The sequence below is a fragment of the Cyprinus carpio genome, chromosome B1, assembly GCF_018340385.1.
Source record: "Cyprinus carpio isolate SPL01 chromosome B1, ASM1834038v1, whole genome shotgun sequence".
NCBI lineage: Eukaryota > Metazoa > Chordata > Actinopteri > Cypriniformes > Cyprinidae > Cyprinus > Cyprinus carpio.
This window is the reverse complement of record NC_056597.1, coordinates 30,052,435-30,064,841: the sequence shown is the minus strand read 5'-3', so window position 1 is coordinate 30,064,841 and position 12,407 is coordinate 30,052,435. Positions and strand designations below refer to the sequence as shown.

Below are 12,407 nucleotides of genomic sequence, written 5' to 3'. Positions count from 1 at the left end.
TTAGCAATGTACCGGAAACAATCAGTATAACTACAACAGAAAATACAGTGACAACAACAACAGGCTTGGTAGAGTCTGCTACTACACCCAAAGCTTCTACATTTGCACCGGTGACATCAGCATTGCCAGCAACTGCATTGGGCACAACCACATCAGCAACTGTTAGCAAAGAACCGGAAACAATCAGGATAGATACAACTGGAAATACAGTGACAACAACAACAGGCCGAATAGTGTCTGCTACTACAGCAAGAACTTCTACATTTGCACCAGTAACATCAGCTTTGCATGCAACTGCACTGGACAAAACCACATCAGCAACTGTTAGCAATGAACAGAAAACAATCAGGATAACTACAACAGAAAATACAGTGACAACAACAACAGGCCTAGTAGAGTCTGCTACTACACCCAAAGCTTCTACCATTGGTAACGGTGACATCAGCATTGCCAGTAACTGCATTGAGCAGCACAGCCACATCAGCAACTGTTAGCAATGAACAGAAAACAATCAGGATAACTACAACAGAAAATACAGTGACAACAACAACAGGCTTAGTAGAGTCGGCTACTACACCCAAAGCTTCTACATTTTTACCAGTGACATCAGCATTGCCAGCAACTGCATCGGGCACGACCACAGCAGCAACCATTAGCAATGAACCAGAATCAACCAAGACTACAATAGCTCAGGTTTCATCTACTGTGATACATTCTGTGGCAGTAGATACAATTACAACATCAACAACAAGCTTAGTAAAGTCTGCTACTGCACCAAAAGCTTCAACCTTTGTTCCATTGACATCAGCATTGCCAGCAATTGCATCAAGGACAACAGCAGCAGCAACTGTTAGAAATAAACCAGAATCAACCAAAACTACTCTAGCTAAGGGTTCATCTACTGTATTCAATTCTACAACTGTATATACAACAATGTCGACAACAACAACAACACTAACGTCAGTAAAGCCAGTAACAGAGGCTCATACCTCATATGTGTTCACCACTGTAGCACCAACAACAGAGGGCACAAATACTGATCCTCCTACCCTTGACGAGGGAAGCATACACTTAAGATACAGTCTAAATGAAACTTTCAGTGAAAGTTATAACAACCACTCATCCCTTGAATTCATTGCATTGGCCTCCCATGTGGTAACTGTGGTAAGTCTAACTTGTTTCATAAATTTAAAATCATAAATAAAATGTACTTTTAATTATCTGGTACACAGAAAGCTTTTTAACATTCATGATTACTTACAGTTTTTCTTGACTACTAACACACAATTCATGAAGTAATTCATTTTCTTACACCTAGAAACAGAATGTCAAAACTACAGAATCTCAAAACTACACATCAACTTGTACAAACCTCAAACTTCTGAATCCAAATATTTAAGATCAAATATTTTAAGCAAAACTCTCTTTTGTCAGAATCAAATTCTGGCCTCAGATGACACACAAACCTGACAAACACAGAGACTACTCCACTACCTAGAGAACACTAGTGATATCAATTCAAAACACTATTACCCCTCCTATTGGGAATCAGGAATTATTTTGCAAGTCAATGTCTATTACAGTATACTACATAAAAAAGTGGGGTGCAGATACAGTGAAATTTTAAACAGTGAAAGCTTTAGGAAAGGTTTTTTTTTTGGCAAATATTTTTATTGGCATTTTGTCAGGACGGTATGAATTTCACTTACATCAAAATGATCAACAAACAACAAAATGTCCCTACCATGTAAAACCTCAAACCTTAAACATCCCTACCCGGGGGACAAAAAAAAACACACACAGATGTATAATATTTTCTCATAATTAACATTCTTTGATGTTCTAACAGAGACATTTTTCGAGTCTGTATCAGAGGGACAAAGCAATGAAACCAGCAATGTTGGGGCTTTAATGAAATTCAAGAAAAGATCCCAGGTGCTACTGAAGGTCTTAAGGGAATCTTAAAGCATAAACCGTAATTTCTCCAATTTAATGCAAAAAATATATACCTTGTATCCATCTATTGTGAGTAGGGGAAGTGTCACACCTCCATTTAAGGAGAATGTTCCTTCTAGCTAATAGAGTAATAAAAGCAACCACGTGAGCAATGAGACTAATGTAAACAGTGTATGGTAGAACTCCAAAAACAACTGTCAATGGATTGGGACTCATCAAATAAAAATAAAAGAGACATGATTCCTGTTAGTTCATAATGTCTGCAAATGCCAATAGAAATAGCATTTTTGTTCACATGAGGGGAGTGCATTATATTATTATTATTATTATTATTATTATTATTATTATTATATTAGGATAAATTTCATGCTGTACTCTAGTTATAGTAAAAAGTTTTTTTTTTCATCACTTGCAGATAAACAGAATTTACAGGGCAAGCAATCTCAGAGGATACAGGCGATGCAGAGTCAACTCTTTCGTGTAAGCTTGCTAACTGTGATCTTTCAAATTTTTCATAAAGATATCCAGGGTATTTTTAATAATTGGATCACATTTTTATAGGACACTGGGGGTTATTATTATTTTTTGTTTGTTTTGTTTCCAGGAGGGGCTCCATTAAAGTTGATATGACTCTTATCTTTGAGAATTCTTCTATAGTCCCAAGCCCATTTGAGGTAGAGAAAATTCTTAATGGAACTGCTGTGAATGGTACCATACCTTTGGACATCATACTTGATACTATCAAAGCAGGTGAGTGTGTGAAGTACAGTTCACAAATTAGAAAAGAATGAAAGTGAAGTTTCATGTGTGCTACACATTTTATTTTACAGGGGAAGTAGTTGCTTCTAGTACACCACCGCCTGCCACAAATGCAACTTTTGAATCTACCACCATGAAATCGAGTACCACATCGAGTACCAATGGTATTTTTCAACAAATACTGTTTCATGGTTAAAGATTATTTAATTTAATAATTTTAAATACATAAAATACACTATTAAGAATATATCATGTAGTGTGTAGTGAGAACTCAATGCCATAACCTATATTCTCATTTGATATTTTTCTGTACTTCTTACTTTTTCAGAGTACACAAACACCACGTCTAGTGCCTTTCCATGGATGGTACACTGTTCACTAATGACTATATCTCCAGCTATTACTGTTTTATTAGCACAAACTTTGATGTTTTTGTAATTTAAAGTGTACTAGGAAAGTTCACAAAAGAAATAAAATGAAGGATGCTTTGTTTAATATAATATTTAAGCTGATTTTATTATTAAAGAATGGACAAATGTTGTAGAAGTTTATTTTATGCAGAGACTAGTTTTTTAGTACCATCAAGTACTAAAACTAAAAACTAATCTACTAAATATCTGGTAGGGTATATATTATATCTATATCCTATAGCATAATAGATAGATATAGTATATACCCTATGCACTATGTAATACTATATAGTATGTATATGTATATTATATAATATTGACCGACCACAAGTTACTATCCACACATTACTAATACTAATGTTAATATTAACTAAAAGAACAACTACTAAATAAAAGAACTAATTACATCATTGATAGATTTAAAAAATGTCATATTAGTTATGGTCAGTCCTACATCTGAGAAGGACTAGTCATCAGGGATTTGTGCAAATTTATTTGTATGTGTCAGATTAAAATAATATATATGTTGCTTTGGAATAAAGTGTGCAAATAAAGGTGATTCACTTCATTTGTTTATTCTTGCTGAACACTAATATATTCTGTTAACATCATTTAGCTTCCTATTGTTATATATTGAGAATTCTTTGTTATTAAAGTTAATGCATTCTGAAATTTTTTTTTTTTTTTTTTTATCCTCTTGGCTTTCTATAATTAACCATGGTACCAGTTGTGCATTTTTGATCACACATATTAGAGTTTACACAATATCAGGAAAAGGAGAGAATATAAGATATAGAAGAATAGGGATGTTCTATCATCACCGGTTTATAAATTGGGTACAGGGATGATACCCCCATAAATCCTCCTCAGGTCATAGTAGAAGTTGTGTTAATGTTATTAATTCACTGTGTATTAATGTAATGGATTTACAGAATGAACAAAAAATAAATAAATCAATTTTGAGATATAAAAATCAACATTCACCTTCAGGTGTCATCTGAATCAACATTATAATTTTTACTTTGATATACAGCATTTACTTAAAACATTAAAGTAAACAGACAATCTAGAAATATCCTGTCTGAGCAGATGGAGTCGGTTGTAACTCCTTTTCCTATTTACTTCTACTGGACCCAAAAAGATATATATCATGTTATATCATATCATATCATATCATATCATATCATATCATATCATATCATAGGGTAAACTCATTGTACAGTTTAAAGATTAAAAACTTATATTTTTATATTGTTTTATATTATAGTGTAAACTCATTGTAGTGTTTAAAGATTGTGGTTTTTCATTCCTCTACATTATTCATACATTGTATTATATTGCACAGCTTGCCTACATGTCCCTGCAATTTTGTGTGATCTGATATTTTCTAAAAAGTAATTTTGAAGATATGGGAACAGACCGAATGTCAGTTCTTCATGTTATCACAGATCAAAAAGTGGGTTAATTTAGATACAGGCTTTATTTATAAATTTTTTGCAGCACTGAATTTACAAACGGAACAGGATTCCCCCTTCATTTTATTAAACATCAGTACTTCATAAAACATAATACAGAGCATTTATTAGAACATTTTTCATTTACTTAAAGATTAAATACATAGATTTCAACATCTTCAGAATCTATCTAATACATTGGTAAAGATACTTATTGTTCAATCTGTTTTCAAAAAGAGCAAAAAAACAATCTCTATTTTGAATTTCAACATAATAACTCTATCGGTAACTTTCACTTGTGCCATTCCTGTGGCATAGAGAAATGTTCAGATTTGATTTCAATAAACAGTCCTCATTATTTCTCCAGCCCAGTGTACACATGCACAAACAACGTGCATGTGAAGAAACCAAAATACCATAACTCACACATACCATACGTATCACCAGGCTCTATATGTGGCAAGAAAGACTATTAAATGTTACAGCTAGATCATAACTTGGCTTGTTTTGCTTTGTAACTTGCTGACTCTTAATGTGACCAAAATGCTAAAAAAAAAATAAAATAAAAAAAAGTCACAATTATTTTGCAGTACCATGATTTTATGTATGAAGGTGATGCTTAGTGCATCACAGCTGACAACAGAAGTGATGCTAGCGTCATCCAGAGAGCAGTGAGCATGCTAGCCAAGACTGGAGACTTGTTAGCTGTAAAATGCTTAGTGCATCCAAAAGAAAATGCTCATTCCCTTTAGAGACCACAAATCTTAAAACATCTTAAAAACATCATAAATCATCTTTGGAATTTTTATTCATTCATTCATAGTTTGCCTTTGCTGATTTTAAACACAACAGGGTATCTTCCTGCCCCCACTACTTTCATTCTCATGTTGCTTATATTTCTTTATGTGTTGACCTGATCTACATTGTAATATTTTTTATAGCTGCTAATCCCATCACAGAGAATACGTGCTGATTTTAAAATTACATGAAAACTTGTGTCAATAAACTTGTGTCAATAAAATGTATACTGACCAGTGAATCCTGTGGAGTCTGTAACTTGGATAGTTTGTGTATCAATTGGCAATTTGACTACTCCATTTCTAACACCATCAGCAAGGGCTTTAGCTAGGTCTGTTGCAGAAGGACTAGAGACTTTGTCGTATTCAACTCCAGCATCTACTATAATGGAGCCATTCCTAAGAGAGAATAATGATCAAATAAAGAGTAAATAAAAAATTGAACAATTAATCCAGCCAAACAAATAAACAAGAAAGCAATCAACCAGAATAATAAATGTGTGAAAATCAATCTGTGATGTTGCCATTTTGATTGTATATAAATATATAATTTCATATAATTTACCTGAATTGCCGGATAAATGTGCGCTTGTAGGACTTAAAATTTTTGAAAACTCCATCAAGCTACAATAAATGAATAGACAGTTCAGGAGAGATTTTAATTTTAAAATCATGAACTACACAAAAGTGCAGATTATTTTTCAACTGAAGTATTACTGTTATTCAAAGGACAAAATAATTACCTGACCAACGACAAAGTTTGTCAGATTAGTGGCCGCAGAAGAGGACATGTTTGATAGGTCATTTGTGAAGTTTCCCGTCATTTTGAAGGTTAAATTATACACTGCAATGCCTGCTGAGGTTGTTACAGCTTGAGTCGTAGTTGAAGTATTGGCTGCAGCAGTCACGTTTGTTCATTTTAGGGAAGAATTAAAACAAAATGGGATATAATTTAGTATAACATAGAAGCATACCAAGTTTACAATCAGTCTCAACCACAAACAGCTTTTAGCACCACCCAACAAGATTGTGTGTGTGTGTGTGTGTGTGTGTGTGTGTACTGGTATATACGTGTTTATCAGGACACAAATGTGTATAATGACATGGGTACTACTCTGTCCCTGTAAACAAAAGTTTTCAAAAACATACAAAACGGTGTTTTATGAAATGAAAAAATTGCAAGTAGTTTTCTGTAAGGGGTAGGTTTAGGTGTAGGGTTGGTGTAGGGCGATAGAAAATACAGTTTGTACAGTATATAAAAAACCATAACGCCTATGGGGAGTCTCAGGATCAGAGAGATTGGGGTAGATTGGCTTGTAGGCTTGAAGGATTCTGAACACTACATTAATTTTTGCAGTTTTAACAGATGTAGTTTGATTGGTATTTGCAGTTTGATTTGTAGCTGATGCAGGTGCTGGTGGAGGTGATTTTATTTTGGATAATATTAAAATGAGACACAGGTCAGTAATAATATAATGTTTAAATGGTAATGCGAACTTGAGGCCTTATTTAACGATTGCAAAATATTATTACATTGAAATAAATCTGTAAACACACACTGACCAGCAGTTGTTGTGACCTGTAATACTGGTGAGATTGGTTAGGATTTTGAAGGTAAATTTTCATTATTCAAGATTTGTGTCAGGTTTGCCAAAGAAGGCTTGGAGTCACTGCTGTTAAAGTACAGTTTTTTCCATCTACCACAATGGAGCCATTCCCTGAGTCCTGAGTCCTGAGATAATAAACGAATGAACTGGCTGAACAAACAGTCAGTTGACTGACAAAAGTAACAATACAACCAACAATTCAAGCTCTAAAACAAACAATTAATGCATGTATAAATGAATTAATCATGATGTGACAAAAAGCATTTGTATTTGTTTTTTTGTTTTTTTTATTCTCTTTTACCTGAATTGCAGAATATCGAAGCGTTGAAAGTTTTTAAGTTGAGTGTAAACTTGTGAAACCTACAAAAGATTAACAAACAGGTTAAGACGTGTATACATACAGCTCTACAGCTATTGATACATTTAATTAAAGTTTTCATTTATTTTTATTAAACTACTTGATCAAATCTTATACTGCAAACAGTTTTTTAGTTTGCATTGTGGAATAAGAATAACAAAGTGCAATAAATGGTAAAACTAAACCAGCGTATTTATAAATGCTATATTAAATTATAAAATTATGATAAGAAATACCAGTTTGCAATATCAAGAAGCATAACAGGCTGTTTTTGTATACAGCTTCAATAACTGGGAGCGGATGATGCTGGAAGCCTCGCACATTCAAGTTACAAATAGAGAAGTCCGCTCTAATGGTTCTAATGTACACCTTTAACTGAACCCACACTCTTAAAAATAAAGGTGCTTCACGATGCCATAGAAGGACTTTTTTTGTCTAAATGGTTCCATAAAGAACCTTTAACATCTGAAGAACCTTTCTGTTTCACAAAAGGTTCTTTGTTTTGAAAAAAGGTTCTCCAGATTATAAAACGGTGAGAAAGAGATGGTTCTTTAAAGAACCTTTGACTAAATGGTTCTTTGTGGAACCAAAAATGGTTCTTCTATGCATTGCTGTGAAGAACCTTTTAAGCACCTTTATTTTTAAGAGTGCACTGCTGAAAAAAAAGAGAGTGTAAATTTAACCATTCCTCACTGGCTAAAAATATTACCTCAGTGATGATTTTGTTTTTCAGGGTTATTGTGTTATTATCGGCCATGTTGGAGTAGGTTTCATTGAAAGTGTCATTGATGTGGAACACTATATTAAATTCAAAAGCAGTGGTGCTGTTGGTGGTGCTGTTGGTGGTGCTGTTGTCCGCAGCATTTCCAGGCACAGGTAGGAATCCTGTTTAAGGTGAAATTAGGGAAAATGAGACATAGTAGAAATAAAATTAAATGAAAAATTAAAATAAAATAACATTTAAAATAAAATAAATTATAATTAATATTGTTAAACCCCATTAGATTCTATGTGTCACCAACCAAGCCTATTTGACTGAACTACATTCCATTTTGAGAGTAAAAAAAAAAAAAATATATTTTTGTAATTATGATAATACAGGTATCACTGTAGGCTAAAGATAGGTCTTTATACAGCTGCATTGTTGTGAAAATCACTTGTTGGAAACGTATGATTAGAATGTTTGTCACTTTCTTTTTTACTAACCTGTGTTCTTGTTATTATGATTTTATTTTTATTTCAAATAATAGTATATGACCATAAAATCCTTTTGTAATTTAAGTGCAATTATGAACAATAACTATCACTACTTATTTAGAACAAGCATCAATACTAGGTTCTTACCAATCAGACACAGAACAGGTACTATAATCCTCCACTCCATTGCTATGTTCTTTTAGTAATATTCCTAAAAATGAAAATCAAGCACATAAGTATGATGTACCAAAGTTCAAAAATCAAACACAATTCATCATATAACAGAATAAAATAGAGAAAAAGAATTTCACATGGGTGGTGCGTCAACATTTTAAAAGGCGTCAAGAGCTGCATAAGCAACAAACAAATACAGTTAGAATTACCAAGTTTTTACAGATTTCTTAAAACATAATATATTCCACACACACCCTTCAAGGCTGCATTAGGATTTACAAAAAAAAAAAAAAAAAAAAAAATACCTCTTTGTCTTCTTAAACTTAGATTCATTTTTATAACAGTTTATATTTATACAAATTGACTAGATACACAACAACTAAAAACATTTTCTTCTACTTACTTTTTGATTATTTCTCCACAAAAAAAGGCAGTCTTGGTTATTGTTTTTAGCAAGTTCCTGTCGTCAGTTAAATGGTCACCTCTAATAGAGCCTAGCAGACAGGTGAGCTGACATTTAAAGTGAGACAGGTTTTTTTTCATTTGAAGAACCGACCAATGAGAGTTGAGCATTGCTCAAGTTTGTTGAAAAACCTGAGGAACAACATTATCAAAAAAAAAAAAATCTTTGTTTCCTGGTACATACGTGACAGCCATGATGACAGCGTGTGTGTGTTATGTATGCTATGTATGACTAGTTTGAGTGTTTACGTTGTTTATAAAGTCTTACTTGTATCACATTTGAGTTTGTTCATTGTTTGCTCATAACTCGAGTCCCTAATCATGTAGATTTTTGCTACATGCTCTGAGTAGTATTGTACAATAAGAAAGTTTTTTTTTCCTTAAACAGAAAAGCAACGTTCTTAGAATTGACAGACAGTTGACACTGAGATGTCAAGTAAATACTTACAGCGGATCTAAATATTTATAATGAATCATTACTATTTATATATGTCATATATCTCTGGCAATGAAGTTGAAATTTAGTATGTTTAAAATTTTATTTAAAAAAAAAAAATCTCTTAATTACCTAGTTACAATCAACACAAGCACAAAATAGAATAATCTCTAAAACAAATAAACAAAAACGCTTTTTGCTGATGCACAAGAAAAACCCAACACAATACACAGTTATAACACTTTAACTCACTTATTAGAAAGAGAACAATGCAAAATCACTTACAGACTTGCATATAAAAGTACCTAATCTCGCCATCATATAAAACATCATTCTGAATGATGTAGAAACCTGTTTCCTCATTGAAGACCAAAAAATGTCCACAAGGTCAACATTTTCTGGTATTACTATCCTTGTGAAGACATTCGGTCCCCATAACGTATAGGATTACTAACACACAAAAGGGATAGTTCACCCTAAATTTGTATTTCTGTCATTATTTACTCACTCACATTTTGTCCCAAACCTGTATTAATTTCTTTCTTGTGCTGAACACAAAAGAAGATATTTTGAAGAATGTGGGTAACCAAACAGTTGCTGGTCCACATTAAATTTGATAGAAGGACAAAAAAATCAAATAAAATACTATGGAAGTCACTGTGAACAAGCACCTGTTTGGTTTTCCACGTTCTTCAAAATAGCATTTATGTTCAGCAGAAGAAATAAACTCCTTCAGGTTTGAAATAACTTTTGAGTGAGTAAATGATGGTATGACAATAAAACACTATGACAGAATTGACAGACAGATGGCAGAATTTGTATTTTTGGGTGGACTAGCTATTTCTTTAACGATAAAAAACAACAAAATGCAAAGAGAAAAATCACTCACTATTCTTGACTGAAGATCTTTAAAACAGTTGTATGGAATCAGTTTATATAGTGTTTTATTTTTATATTTGTTTATTCAATTTCTTGAATGCTCCTGCTAAATACACCTATTGTACCTGAAAATAAAGCACTGTTTGTTTTATTTGTATATTATGTGTAGTTGTAATGTGTATCTTTGTTCTTATTTTTAATAAGATAAAATAATGACAAAGATTTTTTTTATCTTCGCCCACTTTGGCCTAAATATCTGCCTTTTTTTATTTTTGTTTGGCTGTTATGCTCAGACAACTTGCAAAATAGTAAAACCAACATGACAAAGAATTGTGAAAAAATTATGAATCTTGATATTCAATTTAAGTTTATTTGTATAGCAGTTTTCACGATATAAATTGTTGCAAATCAGCTTTACAGAAAATTAAGTTTCTACAATATATTTAGTAGTGACTTGTTAAATTGATGTACATATGGCAAAAATGTACGGTAAAATTCAGTTAATGACATAATCAAACAGATAATGAACACTATTAACAGCAATAATTATATGCTGCAATCAAGCTTGTAGCAAAATTTGGTAGTTTATGTTGTTTAAGGGTTGGCATCATCTGAGGTCCTCTGAGCGGTTTGCATCATCTCTTCTCAGGTGTTCGGTCATCTCAGGTCTTTGTAAGGACTGGATCCAGACTGAAGCTTGTGTAAATCCTAGTTACCACGGGATGTCAATCGCATGGTAGAAAAAGAGAAAAAAATAGAAACATAATTAGCGTAGCTGCTGTTCCAACCATGCAAAAATGATTTGTTCAGACTGGATCCAGACTGAATAATGTGCATTTGATCAGATATAACTGCATTGCTGAAGTACAAGGTTATGGGTTAATTTTTGGATGATTGGATGTGAAGTTGTTTTTTTTTTATAGATTTAGAGTGTGTGTGAGTGTCTGAATTTATCAGGAAGGCTATTCCAGAGTTTGGGAGCCAAATCTGAAAAAGCTTTAACTCCTTTGGTGGACTTTGCTATCCTATGAACTACCAAAAGTCCAGAGTTTTGTGACCTTAGGGAGCGTAATGGATTGTAGCGTGGTAGAAGACTAGTTAGATATGCAGAAGCTAAAAACTTTTTTTACCTTAGGGAGTGTGATGGATTAAGGGCCTTCTAGGTAAGTAATAATATTTTGTAACTATTTAGAATATATCATGTAGTGTGTAGTGTAATGAACACCCCTGAGAACTCTATGCCTTCTCAATGCCTTGTACTTCTTACTTTTTCAGAGTACACAAACACCACGTCTAGTGCCTTTCCATGGATGGTACACTGTTCACTAATGACTATATCTCCAGCTATTACTGTTTTATTAGCACAAACGTTGATGTTTTGTAATTTAAAGTGTACTAGGATAGTTCACAAAATAAATAAAATGAAGGATGCTTTGTTTAATATAATATTTAAGCTGATTTTATTATTAAAGAATGGACAAATGTTGTAGAAGTTTATTTTATGCAGAGACTAGTTTTTTAGCACCATCAAGTACTAAAACTAAAAACTAATCTACTAAATATCTGGTAGGGTATATATTATATCTATATCCTATAGCATAGTAGATAGATATAGTTTATACCCAATGCACTATGTAATACTATATAGTATGTATATGAATATTATATAGTATTCACGGACCACAAGTTACTATCCACACATTACTAATACTAATGTTAATATTAACTAAAATAACTACTACTAAATAAAAGAACTAATTACATCATTGATAGATTATAAAAGAAAAAGTCATATTAGTTATGGTCAGTCCTACATCTGAGAAGGACTAGTCATCAGGGATTTGTGCAAATGTATTTGTTTGTGTCAGATTAAAATAATAAATATGTTGCTTTGGAATAAAGTGTGCAAATAAAGGTG

The 12,407-nt window shown here is 32.7% G+C and overlaps 1 protein-coding gene across 1 annotated transcript; it reads left to right on the top strand.

Moving 5' to 3' along the window:
• The first annotated feature begins 521 nt into the window (after positions 1–521).
• Positions 522–3,943, top strand: LOC109045457. The gene is made up of 5 exons (XM_019063366.2): positions 522–1,164; positions 2,372–2,436; positions 2,561–2,706; positions 2,787–2,879; positions 3,044–3,943. Exons 1-5 carry the CDS (start codon positions 934–936, stop codon positions 3,151–3,153), a joined length of 645 nt encoding a protein of 214 aa, XP_018918911.1. The 5' UTR covers positions 522–933; the 3' UTR covers positions 3,154–3,943.
• Positions 3,944–12,407: the final 8,464 nt, after the last annotated feature.

Bases quoted from the DNA above. Each gene is read 5' to 3' on its own strand.
- LOC109045457 (XM_019063366.2), top strand. From the start codon at position 934: ATGTCGACAACAACAACAACACTAACGTCAGTAAAGCCAGTAACAGAG. The intron at 1,165-2,371 runs GTAAGTCTAACT...CATCACTTGCAG, and splicing joins CCTCCCATGTGGTAACTGTG to ATAAACAGAATTTACAGGGC. The intron at 2,437-2,560 runs GTAAGCTTGCTA...TTTTGTTTCCAG, and splicing joins TGCAGAGTCAACTCTTTCGT to GAGGGGCTCCATTAAAGTTG.